Below are 15,046 nucleotides of genomic sequence, written 5' to 3' on the forward strand. Positions count from 1 at the left end.
ATCCTATAATACGTTTTTTACATAATTCACTTTCAAATAACAATTTTTAAAAATTAATAACATATTTGATAAATCATTTCGTAATCAATTATTTATATAAAAATGTATAATATACAATAAGTCACAGAAAGTATATAGTTTGAGATGCATATATATTTTCCATATATAAATTTCATCATAATTACTGATATAATCTGGTATTATTGTTTCTAATCGTATTTTCGAGTAAAGATGAGTATAAAAAATAATAAATTGTACTATTTTAAAGGTAGCTTCATTTTTAATTTTATTTTAATATATAAATATTTTTACTAACGCAGTAACTAAAACAATACAAAATAATAAAATTTTATTATCTAAAAAATTATAATAAAAAGTGATCTGAATAATATACCTTCCACTAATATTTTTTTTATTATATACAATAATCCTTTTAACTTGGATATAATATATATACAAGATTTTATTCTACCAAAATTAATTTAAAGATGCAGCAGATCTACTGTAGTCAATTTAACGAATTAAATTATTAAGGGAAAAGATATTGGTCACAAGGTATATGGAACTCTAGTTATTGGCCGGTGCAGTCATATGCAACGATCGTGGTCTAGTCTATAGTACTAACAAATTATGATTTTCAAGAATAGATTTATATTCGTTAGTGTAGAAAAGATTTGTCTCTGCTTCCTAATTTAATATACTTAGTTAAAGGTTAAGAGATATATTTTCTGAAGTTAGTTTGACGAATATGTCCGGTTTCTTTATTTAGAAATTTAACATTCGAGAATGTAATTTTATATTTCCTATTTTATAGTTTATTTTTTCCTTCAGTATGCAAAGTTGTAGTTTTCATCGAAGGAAGACATTCTTCAAAAGCTATTTCGGAGTATTTCATTTTATAATATCTCAAGATTGTGAAGCAATCCTGTTTCATCTGGATCCCGATCACGTGGTTTTATTTACTTCAATCAACTCAACACGTTGAATAGACTATAAACAATGATTGCAATGTGTATCATATTATAAATACATATGTTATAATTATGACAAAATTATTTAAGAAATCAATTCATGTAGAAGCATTGTGTAATCTCACCAAAAAAAAAGCAAATGTGCTTTCTGAATGTTCTTATCCGTTTTAATAAAAATATATTACTGAATAATAATCTCATTAATTAGGTAAACATCTTTTTATACAATTTCTTTTTTGTTCATTTAAAATGATCACAATTAGGTTTTCTTCTAAGAATTATTTTGTATATTTTCATAAAATGGATACAAAAATGATTTTTAATACCTTATACAAATTCCCAGCAGAATAAATTTAATAATTGTGTTGGCTATACTGTTTTTCTAATCATTTTTATATATTGTATATTTCGAGTTATAAACAACATTGTTTATTTAGTAACGCTAATAGTAAAGGAAATTATGCATTAAAAATTATTCAGTTAGAAATATTACAATCGTAATTGTTTATTTTATGGATTAACGAAGAAAAAAAATATCACTTTTAGGCAGTAGTATTAAATAACAATTGGACATGACAACGCTAAAAGGCATTTTTCCTGATTCAAGTATGTCTTTTACAAAATTATTTATTAATATTAAAATAGTAACTTTATATTTACTAGTATTTATAATGATTGTTATCTATATTTTTATTGTAAATTATTTAGTAATTAATATTTTCTTTTTTAGAATCAGTAAAAGGAAAAAATTTCATACATGAAAATGTCAAAAATCTTCGTCGTATAGATCACTTACATATTAATAAAGGAACAAAAGATGTACAAAAATCACAAATATCCAACCGTAGAAAAATTAATAATAATAATTATAGTAATAATCAAAATAATAATGTTTTATCAAAAGTTAATACAAATCTTCGAACAAAAAAGGATGATAATGTGAATACAAGTGTAAATAGTAAATTAGATCAGCATCAAGAATTGTGTAAGAAAATAAGTGCGTCAACATTAGACAAAGATAATATTTTTATGAAAAAGACAATACATTCAACAAGTAATAATTTATTAATTAAAGAAAGAAAAAAGGAAAATAAAGGATTACATAAATGTACGCAGAAATTACATGAGAATATTTCATCAAATCCTAATTTTTCATATAAATCAGTTGGAGATACTGACAATGATATAAAGGTTCAAATTAAAGTTAAAAATCAAGGTATTCAAACACTGGACACACAGGAAATTGATGATCTATTTTCTGAAGGAATAGTTAAGTATGTATATTTGTATATTTTATTCAGAGTTATTTTATTTGCTATTTTTGTGTACAGGTCATTATCATTATTATTGTTATTATAGTAGTCTAAAGTTTGCTAATAATAATTTCTCTGTGTAGATACCCTTCAAAAAAATATTTAAATCGTTATGAATCAATAAATAAAGATAATACAAATGAAGAAGTTAATGTATCTTCAAGAAGTATAACAAATTCACCTTTAGATCAAGGAGATATTCGAGTCGTTGAAAAAAATACACAAGCTAAAAATGATACAAAAAGTTCCAAATCTGTATTATCTAAAGAAGAAGTAAATTTTATTAAATTAAACAAAGAACATACCACTGTAACTAATAAGATAGCAACCCAAATGAATAACAACACCAGTAATAATAGTAATAATAACAATCTTCCTACAAATTATCGCATGGGTGTAGTTCCAAGGTATGTAAATATGTATTATACGTATATTTATTATTATTCATTGATTCGATTTTTTCTTATATTTTTTACTACAAATAGCAATTATTACATCAGTGATCTATAATTTGTACATACCATTTTTAATTTTATTTCTTAGATTTTAAACCTTCTGACTAAAACTTTTTTGTTGAAAAACTATTTGATTAGGTATATTAAGAACAGAAAGGAAATTCAAGAAAGGGTACAGAGAGCTAAAGTAGAAGAATTGGATCCTAATTGTCCAAATGGACATGTTCCATTACCTGATAATGAGCGTAAGGAGACATTGCAAATGTTAAAAAAGAGTATGTAATTTAAAAATTAAATTTTTTAAAGTGAAATCGTGGTTTATTTAAATCAATATTACTATTCTAGATTACCAAGATTATGTAACTGAATTAAATATGATGCCTATAAAAGTGGATACCCTTAGGGCGCAACGACGAAAAATTGAAATAGAGAAACAACTGAACAAATTAGAAGAAGGGATAAAAGTTTTCTCAAGACCAAAAGTTTATGTAAAAATGAATGCTTAAATTGTTATTGTTTTATATACAGTTATATAATTTAATGTATAAGAAACAGGAATTATTTTTCCTTATTTTTCAATGGAGCTTTACCAATTTGCAAAGTTCATCAAATCAAACATTAATATCCTAAAAGCTTATCTCGAAAACTGATGAAGTTTCATAAAGAATTAAAAAGGTAGTTAAGAAATGCTTTTTAGCAGCACTCGAAAGTGATGAAATAAGTTCATATACGTATAATAGTTTTCTTTTTTCAATTGAAATACTTGTATACTTGATTATTCAACTACATATTTAACCAAAGAACAAGAAGAAACCTTTTGATCAATATCCCTAAAAAGAAAGTATATCGATTTTATGTGTATATTTAGAAACTAAGTTTAATGTCTCATAACTTCAAATATTATTTATTAATGATAATACATAATTAAATATAAAAAGGTAATATGAGAAAATCAAGATTAATCCTTGATAAGTTCGTATAAAAGCAAAGGGTACTTCTATTAAATCTCAAGTAAAGAGCAAACCAAAACAAGATTACAATATATACATTTATATCAACTTATTTTATTGTTCCTAAATATTGAAGATATTTCTTTGTCAGGTGCTGAATTATTATACATCATCTATATAGATATACATATATATGTATGTATATTTATATTTAATAACTGTATATAATATACACAACTTTTGTAAAATTCTATATTATTAAATATTTAGTAATACTTTATTTACAATATTTACTTTGTAACTTGTTCTTTATTAGGGAAACTCGTGTTAATAGTATGTACAAAAGCTACTGGATCAAAATGAATTTGACCTAAATTATAATATTTTTCATCATGTTCGTACCATTTCTTAAAATTAAAATCACTAAAGAATATTCTTATTTCTCTCTCTGCAGATGCAACTGAATCTAAAAGAACACTTTTTTATATTATACACAAATAACATAGATGGGGATTTATAAAGTGAAGAGTATACCAGAACCATGCGTTGCATTTCTTGTATCTGATAGACCATACATTCCTCGAATTGTATCACGGGCAGTATATTGTGCCTGATAAACTTTTGTAGGACCCATTAATTGTCTCCATTTAGCAATAGCATTGTGATCTGTTAAAATATAAATATCTGATGGGCCACTACACATAAATGTCAGAAGACGATTGTAAAAGAACTTTTCTTTGTGTTCTTCATAAAATAACACTGCTTCTTTTTGAGTAATTATTGTCCTGCGTGATCTGACAATTTTTAAGTTGTTGTCAATTATTGAATCTCGAATTTTCTGAAATTACAATAATATTTAAATATTACTATAATCTTATTCAGAAATGGAAATCAACTGTTCCACCAACCCTATTTTGCTGCCGTTTAAAAGTTTTACATTTGTATATATGTCTCAAATTTGCATTAAATTTAGGTTATATCCTCTTACCTGAAGCACAAAAGGAGATTTAACAACATGTGGTTTAATTATTGCCAAAGTTAATTGAAGATATGTTTTTGATTGCATTTCAATATTTTAATTACCTACCATTTCTATAAAAAAATGAAAATTTTCATAGTGCAATAAAAATAACTTTAAACTTTTTGTTCAAAAGCATGGTGTACAATGTACGATCAACCCGCAACATAATAAATGAGGTTTACGACAAAATATAAATTACATACAATATTGTTTATATTTGTCAGGAGTATAAATTATATATACCAAACACATACATATACATCAATTTAATCAACGTGATATATATGATTATTTTATCTGCAATAACTCAGTATTACAACTGTAATAATATACGTGTGTAGGCTAATTACTATTTATTTCAATAAATCGTACAATAAAATTTTAAACTGAATTTTTCAGTTTGTAAGGGGTTACTTCTTTTTTCTTATGATGTTCTATCTATGAAACTGCTCTATTCATGACGATTTGTGAAAGTTTATAAGTAAACTTGCGCTTATGGTTGTTTTGTGTATGTCAGTTTAATAGTTTGATCAGAAGTGTAATTCATCTGATCTAAAGTGTTGTATTATTATTCCATTTTTATTAGTCTATCCTTATGGCATCACCAGCTCCGAAATCACCAGAACAATCTGAAAAAAACAGAAAATATGATAGACAATTAAGGTATAGATTTTATACATATATATATATATAGATATATAAAACCTATCCTATTTCAGGATCAGAAAGGTAATTGGAAGTAATTGTATATTTATGATAAAATAATTCTCTTTAATCAGCCTGACGAATAATTAAATTTTTATAATAAGTTAATTAATTTAGTTATAATATTAATATATTAATAATATTAATATTAATTAATATATTAATAATATTAATATTATTATATATATTAATAATATTAATAATTACCAATAGGTTATGGGGTGATCATGGTCAAACTGCGTTAGAAAGTGCACATGTTTGTGTCATAAACGCTACAGGCCTTGGTACAGAAATTTTAAAATCCTTAGTTTTACCAGGCATTGGGGCATTTACAATCGTAGATGGAAAAAAGGTTACTAATGAAGATATTGGGGCAAAGTATATATGCAGAGATGTTAATAATTATACATAAAAGAGTTGTATCAAAATATTTTAAATTTATTTAATGCGTATTTTTAAATAGTTTCTTTCTAGAAGCAGACTGTATAGGGAAATCAAGAGCACAGGTAGCAACACAAATGTTGTTAGAGTTAAATTCTGATGTTAGAGGTGATTATATAGATGAGGAACTTGAAGAAATTTTATGCAATAGTCCTGACTTTTTTAACAATTTTACTGTTGTTGTAGCTACTTCATTAGTTGAAAAGTAAGAATCATTATAAATAATAAATTATTGTAGGAACTTGACCTATTTTAAATTATATATTTTAAAAGAAAAAATTTTCAGATCTTTAATTCTTCTGTCACAAAGGCTTTGGGAATTAAACATACCTTTAATAGTGTGTAGAAGTATAGGATTTATTGCATATATGAGGATTCAAATAAAGGAACATACAGTCATAGAAACACATCCAGACAATGAAACTCCAGATTTGCGTTTAGATAAACCATTTGAGACATTAAAGAAGCATCTTGACACCATAAATTTAGATGAATTGAGTTTTAAAGATCACTCTCATATACCATACTTAGTTATATTGTATAAATTTTTAGAAAATTGGATTCTAAATAATGGGGAATTACCAAAAACTTACAAAGAAAAAAGTCAATTAAAAGAAATGATAAAAGAAGGAATGAGGAGAGATGAGAATGATACTGCAAATAGCGAAGAAAATTTTGAAGAAGCTATTAAAGCTGTTAATACATGTGTAGGATGTACTGAGATTCCAGAGAATGTAATGAATATTCTTAATGATGATAAATGCATCAATTTAACAGCTAAGGTATAACAAAACAGTATTATCATGCAAGTGAATAATATTACTTTAAACTAATTTAATATACTTTTAGAGTAGTTCATTTTGGATTATAGCTAAAGCAATAAAAGATTTTGTTGAAAATGAGGGAGGTGGATTATTACCATTAAAAGGTACTTTGCCAGATATGACAGCAGATACAGAAAAATATATAACATTTCAGCAAATGTGAGATTCTTTATTATAAGACATTTATTATAAAGATATCGTTTTTCTAGTATATTTAGATAAATTTGTTTATTGTAGATATCACAAACAAGCGATAGTTGATGCAGAAGCAGTATGGCGACGTACATTGCAACTGTTACGACAATTAGGAAAATCTTCAGATTCCATTTCTGAAAGAGATGTAAAGTTGTTTTGCAGACATGCTTTGAACATACATGTCCAAAGGGGAACGTGTATCGCAAATGAATATGATTCTAAAATTTTTGATGCAAGCAATATAGGTACTATATAATAACTTATAAAATTTAGAAGCAGAATGATTAAAAATAATTGTATAGTTTTAAAAATATTAAACATCCTGTGAGTGACATAAATTAGTAATTAATAATTTTCTACTCTTTTCAGTGCAATGTTTAGAAAATCCTGAGAGTATGATGATTTATTACGTTGTTCTTAGGGGGGTTGAAAAATTTCAAACAGAATATAATTCATATCCTGGAGAATTTGATGATCAAGTAGAACCTGATATAGTTAAGCTTAAGGTATATTTCATATAAAATAATTATTTTAATAGGAAAAAAGTATGAATATTATTATATAACTGTCCTTTTTGTTTAGGCATGCATAACAAAGTTACTGAATGAATGGGGATGTGGACCATTGGTAAAAGATGATTATGTTCATGAATTTTGTCGATTTGGTGGAGCAGAGTTGCATTCGGTATCAGCATTTTTAGGTGGCCTTGCAGCTCAAGAAGTTATAAAATTTGTTACAAATCAATATAAACCAGTTCATAATACCTTTATATATGATGCAGTGACTTCAAGTTCTGGAATATTTTTCTTTTAATATTATTAAATAGTAAATTAATGGTATGCTCCTGTATAAAATAAGAATATACAATTTTATAATTTACGTAATAAATTTTGTTCATTTTATGACTGAATATAATATAATGACATTTTAAAAATACATTTTATAAAAATGGAAAAACGTCATGAAATGTGACTTAGAAATGTTTTAAGATATATTAAAACTCAGGTTGAACGAGTATAATATCAACACTTTAATGTAATAATTAATTGATACACAAATTATTTTATCCTTATATATAATAATAAATCACTATTAATAACCATTACTTATGACAAACTATTATTTTAATTTATAGTAAATATGTCTAGGGCATAAAGCAAATTAATATTTCATGTCTTATAACCAATATTGTACGCAAATATTGTACCGGTGTTCTAGTCTCAATATAACAATAAAATGATGAATTGTGCTTTGATTTTTAATTCTTTTGCTTTGTACAATATTAGTATCTTATATTATATTGTTACACAGATTGTAAATTAACTATATACTGAATTAACTAATTAATTATTTGTTATAATTGGGGATACCACAATATAAAAATGTAATATTTTACTTTTGCATGAGCCATTTCAGTATCTGATCAGGAATTATTAATTATAAAATAATAAAAGTAATAAAATTACTTTTAACATGACATCTTTTAGATAAATTTTTGCTTGTATTTAATAATCAATGGTTTACATAGATTTCTTTAAAAAGATATTGACACGGAAGTGGTTAAGCAAAAGTTTGACAAAACGATTTTAGTAATAATGATGAACATAATATTAATAATATACATTTTGTACTTCACATACACACTTAGCACCAATAAATATATAGACTTAAACTGAATCTGTTAATAATCCCTAGCGATAAAAAATATTGAGCCATAGACAATCAAGTGAAATTCTACATAAGAGAAACAGATGAAAGATTTAAAAAATACTCAACTTTTGAAGACATCAAGAATTACAAAAGATTACAGAGTTACCATGAACAAGTAATTGGTAAAAGAAGAAAGATACAATATTAATATCAATAGGAGAACATCTATTTTTAATGTATGAGAGAAACACCGGTAGAGGATTATAATCTTTGGTGAAGGATTTCATTTATTACCTCCTTTGTTTGTTAAAATTTGAGCCGTATAGTTTGTTTATTAATTTTAATTATTATTCTACCATTTATGAATGGAACAAATACTTGTGTAACAATAAATAACTTAAAAAATTATTTATATGACTATTTTTAAATTTTCATATTTCCTTACATATTAACACACTTATTGTTCTTTATTATGTTCTTTATTAAACACACACAGTAGGTATTCTTATCTTTTGCTATAAAAATATCACTTTTGTGAGTACAGAATTATTTTACTCAAATATGGGCATAAATAATTTGTTATATAAAGAATAATGACGATATAGTAACAAAGAAAAGAATGAGATTTTTATGAATTAAAACAATACTGCTTTGGATAATGTATATATCGCATGTATAACATTATTTAATTGTGAAACTATACGACTCCATTGTGATCATTATTAAGATAGGTATCAGAAGATTTTTATAAGTGCAGAAAATTTTCAAGGCATGAGTTATTAATAAGACCAACTATGTTAGAAGTATTATTAAAGTTTCTGTGATAGGTTCTTGGTACAAGAAATATTAGTAATCTGTTATACTGTTGACATTCTAAAGAACAATCTCTAATTTATTAGGAATATTAAAATATTAGGCAAAAATCATAATATAGTATAGATAAATTTTAATATGCAACAAATGTTGACATTTATTAAACCCACAGAAAGAAAAGTGTTAGGTATTTCTTTTCATGCTAAGAGATAGAGAGAAAAAGTGTTAAGGTTGCTATATAGCTCTGGCATAAATTTTATTTTTTCTTAACCATTAAATCATGAAGTGTTATTGGAAGGAGTTAAAATCATCACTCAGTAATTGGATTCGAATTTTATACATCTTATCTTTAGGAAGAAATTATATAGTTTAGGAAGAAATATCACGATAAACACGAGCAGTAAATGCTATTTCAATATTATTTTACTAGTTGCAATCCTTATTCCAGCATAGAAATTCATAAAAATGTTATTTTCGATAACAATATATAACATATATTTGAACAATAGTATGTAACATGTGATTTCTCAATTGACTTGGGTTATAATAAATCAGCATGGTATAGCAGTATAGTAAATTTTTAGCAATAAATTTAACGAAGTTTATAAATGTTCTTTCGTAAGATATAGTTTTTTTTAGAATATCAAAGGAACCCTTAATGGCTATAATTTTTCTGTCATCACTGATATCTTTTTTTAAATAAATTTGAACAAAATTTATATTATTTAATATATGTATTGTATCTAATGTTTAAAAAAATGAAGTACATATAACTACTTTATGAGAATTCTTGAATGTTGAAATTTACATTCTTAATTGCAGCATTTTGAACTTATATTTCATATTCATTTCATAGTATTATTTTTTCCTTTATTTTTTCCTCCTTCATCTTAAGCATACATTTTCTTATAGAAGGTATACTTTTAATGTTCCATTCTTTCTTCTTTTTTAAAAGTACATTCTGATACTTGTCAGTTTAATAAATTAATTATGTAAAATGTCATTAGCAACAAAATATAGAATTTCATCATAAGAAATAAATTTAATAAAATAGTTGTACCATTAAAGGTTTCAAGAATATTTTATCTTTCGAAAATTTATAAAATTTAAATGTAAATGAAGTTATTATAACTTTTTCTTTACTACTATGATTACATATTAAATATATAAGAATGAAAATTTTGCAACAAATAAATCAACTTTTGTGTTTTAATTACAAATCATTCCATTTTTTTTAGTTTGAGTGTATAATACTTGAGAACATTTGATAAGTGCTATTGACAGAAACAAAATATATTTATATACATACATATATAATAATCATGGAAAGAATAGTAATATCAAATAAATTGCTTTTGTTGTATCTGTCACAATTTAAAACTTTCATGTTTACAATACAATTAAATATATTTATATACACTTGTCACATTCCTGATATTTGCGTATTTAAATACATACATCTTACATTGTTGAAATTATTTTGTGCATATATCTGTTGTTGTCATTTAATTGATTATTTAAAGGCTCATTTCTAAAATTTTCTAAAAATTATTTAAGCAATTTAATAGATATTGGATAAACAAAATGTTGTATTCAAATTTTTGCTAATACTATATTGAAAATTAATGAAACTATCTTTTAAGTTAAAAATAAATTAACAAAAAATCATTTTTTTATATAAATTTAATATTATCTAGTCACATATAAAATAATATAATTTGAAAATGATTTTAACAATAAATTAAAATCGTTATAAAGTATAAGATAGAAAACAAAATTTTTTGGAATAAATTAAAGGAAGAATACGTAATGAGAAGAAAGAATTAATATATACAACGGTACGTTTGGAGAACTTTTTAATTACATACAATTCAATAGCTTTTAATTCATCGTAAAATGTTTCTTCCTTCTATTTTTCAATTCATGAATTATATTAACTGACTAATACTACTCGTGTTTTAACGAATTGACACGACTTAATATCCATCTTAAGTGCTTGTTTCATAAAAAAACTGTTAGAAAATTGTTAAATACTGGGCGACTGTGAAATTATAAAAATTACACGACATCACCGATTTTAAAATCGTGCTAATTTAGTCGCGATTTACTTTTTTTTTCTTGCTTATTGCTTCTCCTGTTTTAAGATACAATAATTACATTTTGTGTCAACTAGTACTGAATGTAAAATATCGATCCTACTTTACCTAAATAGAATTTTCTTCATTTTCCCTTCTCTTTCTTTTTGTATATTTCAGAAGGCAAAGTCATCATTCTTTTTTATAATTACTAATTTTCTCCTTTCGTGTTGCTATTTATGTCCTATTGAATAGCGAGAAAAATTCAAGATTTATTTTAGAATCTTATATATTAATTTTAATGAGGTTATTTAATTTATACAGTGACTATGTGGATAAAAGATATAACTATGTAGTCTTTATCCTTAATTATTAATGAGCACAAGATGAAAGAATGTACATCTTAGAAAGTATAATAGGTATACATATGTGTTGATACAAATATATACATATATATATATACATATATATATATACATATATATATATACATACATATATATATATATATATATATATATATATATATATATGTGGGATGTATATATGTACATATTTGTATCTTTATAATATGTTGCTCTCCTGTAAAACAATACTGCCAGTGTAACGACCAAGTGCAAAATCATAACATATGTGTATTGGTCATTTTCTCCAGTGATACCAAGCAGGGCAGAAAAATTAATAAAACAACGGTTATCATATTTTAATATATCGAAAAAAATAATAACGTATAAAGAACAACGACGAATCTTTCAAGATTTGTCGAAATGTAAATTGAAATTTACAAATATATATCTTATTTTGCGTAATTAATGGAAATTCTGTTATAAATCGATCATGTTATAATTAAGGAACCAGTAAATTGTTATGTCGTATCACTGATAAAAAATGAACAGAGTTACAATGTCGCGTATACATATATGTAATGTGTGATAAAATAAATTGATTCTAATTGAACAATAGCTAATGGGAGATTTTATATTATTCGCTATTTCTTTTTTGCATCTGTTTTTAAGTCTAAGTTTGTTGTCGTCCTTATATAAAGTTTTGTATCTCATTACTCCTTTCATATTCTTTGCTACTCTGTACTATTCGCTGCTTCTTCTCTATTCGTATGCATACGCGCAAATGCACATTAAAATACTTAGTCGCACACATAGCATGTTCGCACACGTACACGCGACATACGCACTCGTAAAAATAAATCTCTAAAACAGTTTATGCGCGTGAGCGTGATTCTTTCGGCTTCCCATTTTTCATTTTATTTTCTTTGCCATTTCTTCGTCATTTGCTTCTTTTTCCATCATTTCTTTTTGTCCAAATCTTCCATTCGGCTCGAAATCTTGGTAGGTTTTCAGTAGCTCAAAAGCAACTGAAAATCGTCATGAATTCAGTTACTTGAATAGGCAATGATACTTTACACTTTTTCCTTCTTTTACGAGAAGATGATTAATTTTACTCTATTCTTCTAGCTGAATTTATTCTATCAAAATTAACGTGTATTAATAAAGCAATTGTAACAAAGGTCACGGGGGTGTAGCTCTTGGAAGAAACGTTTATCTAATTTTACGGAAATTTTAAGTGATTATTTAAATTAATGTAGAATATTAGAATAGAAAAAAATATGTGTTTAAAGCTACAAAAATATTTAATTGTATTATATTTCAATTAACGTTAACATACCAATATTTCCACAGTCTTTCATTATACATTTTTGCTATTTGTTAATAAAATGAAACATAATGGCTATTTGAGCAAATGTTACGTATCTATAAAGAAGAACAAAACTTCATATTACACATGCATTCTGAAAGCATGATATTTCGTTGAACAAGAGACTTTTCGCTTTATACCCTTTTCCAATGACCTTTGTTATTTCGATGACCATTAATTGCTTAAATTCGTTGCTAATATAGTACGATACCACGTAAATAAGTCTTTTCGGTAATTAACAGTTTTACAACAGCGTGTACTGAAAAATCAAAGGCGTTTTGCTAAAATTATAAACGTTTACTATCTTTTAATATAAAATATGCTTTTGCAAATAGCTTACAAAAATCATGTAACGCATTTAAAGATTAATTTACCCTTAAGCTGCGTATGACGGGGACTTGTGCTAAAAACGATTACTCGAGAACGTGTCGACGAGGGGCATTATTTATAATGTTTAATTTTAACTGAAGGTCGCGAACACATGATAACGTTAATATACGTAATAATATATGATAATATATAGCTAATATATAATCGCCTCGTTAAAAGAAGGTCAACAGTAGTTAAAAGCAATTATATCGTAAAAAATATTGTTCAACAACATCGAGCTTTTGTAAAAATCGGTTTTTACGAGTGTTTCGTAAGATTGCGAGCATCGAAAAAATAGAAAAAGTAATATAAGATTAAATAATCTTCTAACTAGCGTGATCGAATAACAAGAACGGAAAGGAACATATAGTTAGAATTATCAGAAAAATCAACCACAAGATCCAGGTAATATATGTAGTATGTCCGTCGTAAAATTTCTACGTACGTAGAAATACGTAGTATTTCATGTTTTGTATTCTATATTTCTACGTTTGTTTAGAATTATTACGAATCAAAATTCTCGGGATCTCTCGATAGCTTCACAAGTCATTCGTCCCTACGCAGCATAGTACTATCGAAATATATGAAACTTGTTGTGTTAAAACCGATCCGTTTACGAGACGGAGCGACTGGACTAGTCTTGTAGACTAGCTTGCGGTATGCGCAAGCGCCATGGGCCCAGAGGCCCTGGACTTATTCGGGTTCCGGTCCAATTTACAAATGTCTCTTATTTCTACCACCTATATTTTTTAGTAAATAATTACGTAAAGATATTTCACGTGAAAACCTATCAAATGTTTTCTATACCATTTATTACGATTCATAAGAAAATAAAATTAATTGTAATAATTTCTGAAAGGAATAGAATTCTTATGGTTTATTATTAACTAATTTTTGTAAGTAAATATCTTTCTAAATAAAGAGAATTAAATTATAACAGTAATGCTTTGATAGATTTCCAAGTGAATCCTTCAGATCCAGGATATTTCTTTATGAACGTAACTTTTCTATTTGCTTTATTTCTAGTGGACATTATCGGACCGGGTCCCGACCTTGTTATATAGATGACACAGTAATACTTGCGTAATAGCCCAGGGCCTCACTGAGCTTGTGCACTAGGATCGCACTGCAACAGTCGCACGATAGACGGATCACTTTTTGCCCCTTCTATGAACTCGTCGAGCGATAATTTGCCATCCTTGTTTTTATCCATCTGTCGGAATATCTTGTCGGTTCTTTTTTCTGGCGTAGATTCATCTTCCGGCATTTTCATTACGGACCCCACCATTTTATAGATTGCCTGATAAGTAGAGCAGTATTTTTATATGAGTATTTAGAAATAAATGAAATACGAGTATTTGTTTGAATTTAAGAGTTAATTGTAAACCGAGTCCCTTTTCATGGCCTGGAGGCTGAGAAAAAGAAACTATTATTATTATATTCTTTTGTTATTTTTCAAGCCACTATTAACTAGGCATTAGGTTGCATTAAAATGAATTAAGATATTTGTGATCTTGTTTTTTACTGTTTGGTAAATCGTTTTCCGATTAT

General features: G+C 25.9%; 4 protein-coding genes across 8 annotated transcripts in view; 2 read left to right on the forward strand and 2 right to left on the reverse strand.

The window, feature by feature from the left end:
- Nucleotides 1-589: 589 nt before the first annotated feature.
- On the forward strand, nucleotides 590-3,976 carry LOC117164160 (uncharacterized). 2 transcript variants are annotated; one of them, XM_076617398.1, is made up of 7 exons: nucleotides 590-733; nucleotides 815-1,179; nucleotides 1,518-1,577; nucleotides 1,702-2,245; nucleotides 2,368-2,691; nucleotides 2,878-3,014; nucleotides 3,085-3,976. In XM_076617398.1, exons 3-7 carry the CDS (start codon nucleotides 1,544-1,546, stop codon nucleotides 3,243-3,245), a joined length of 1,200 nt encoding a protein of 399 aa, XP_076473513.1. In that variant the 5' UTR covers nucleotides 590-733; nucleotides 815-1,179; nucleotides 1,518-1,543; the 3' UTR covers nucleotides 3,246-3,976. The 2 variants fall into 2 exon arrangements, with proteins under 2 accessions (XP_076473513.1, XP_076473512.1); XM_076617397.1 differs by having other exon boundaries at nucleotides 603-1,179.
- LOC117164165 (nucleoside diphosphate kinase 6) lies at nucleotides 3,966-4,928 on the reverse strand. Of its 2 annotated transcripts, none has more exons than XM_033347056.2 (3): nucleotides 4,777-4,928; nucleotides 4,224-4,527; nucleotides 3,966-4,155 (listed from the first exon to the last, which is right to left on the reverse strand). In XM_033347056.2, exons 1-3 carry the CDS (start codon nucleotides 4,777-4,779, stop codon nucleotides 3,980-3,982), a joined length of 483 nt encoding a protein of 160 aa, XP_033202947.1. In that variant the 5' UTR covers nucleotides 4,780-4,928; the 3' UTR covers nucleotides 3,966-3,979. The 2 variants fall into 2 exon arrangements, with proteins under 2 accessions (XP_033202947.1, XP_033202946.1); XM_033347055.2 differs by having other exon boundaries at nucleotides 4,678-4,928.
- Nucleotides 4,929-5,156: 228 nt separating this feature from the next.
- On the forward strand, nucleotides 5,157-8,130 carry APP-BP1 (Nedd8-activating enzyme E1 regulatory subunit APP-BP1). The gene is made up of 8 exons (XM_033347039.2): nucleotides 5,157-5,373; nucleotides 5,629-5,793; nucleotides 5,879-6,061; nucleotides 6,143-6,638; nucleotides 6,706-6,839; nucleotides 6,918-7,120; nucleotides 7,245-7,381; nucleotides 7,458-8,130. Exons 1-8 carry the CDS (start codon nucleotides 5,306-5,308, stop codon nucleotides 7,686-7,688), a joined length of 1,617 nt encoding a protein of 538 aa, XP_033202930.2. The 5' UTR covers nucleotides 5,157-5,305; the 3' UTR covers nucleotides 7,689-8,130.
- Nucleotides 7,882-15,046, reverse strand: part of Nca (neurocalcin homolog) — a 79,915-nt gene continuing 72,750 nt past the window's right edge. For 2 of the 3 annotated variants that reach the window (XM_033347045.2, XM_033347046.2), the window contains exon 5: nucleotides 7,882-14,795. In XM_033347045.2, coding sequence (XP_033202936.1) covers nucleotides 14,595-14,795 — 201 coding nt within the window. In that variant the 3' untranslated portion in view covers nucleotides 7,882-14,594. The remainder of the gene's footprint in view (nucleotides 14,796-15,046) is intronic. The other variant, XM_076617399.1, reaches the window with a different exon arrangement.

Source organism: Bombus vancouverensis, chromosome 3, assembly GCF_051014615.1.
Source record: "Bombus vancouverensis nearcticus chromosome 3, iyBomVanc1_principal, whole genome shotgun sequence".
Classification (NCBI taxonomy): domain Eukaryota; kingdom Metazoa; phylum Arthropoda; class Insecta; order Hymenoptera; family Apidae; genus Bombus; species Bombus vancouverensis.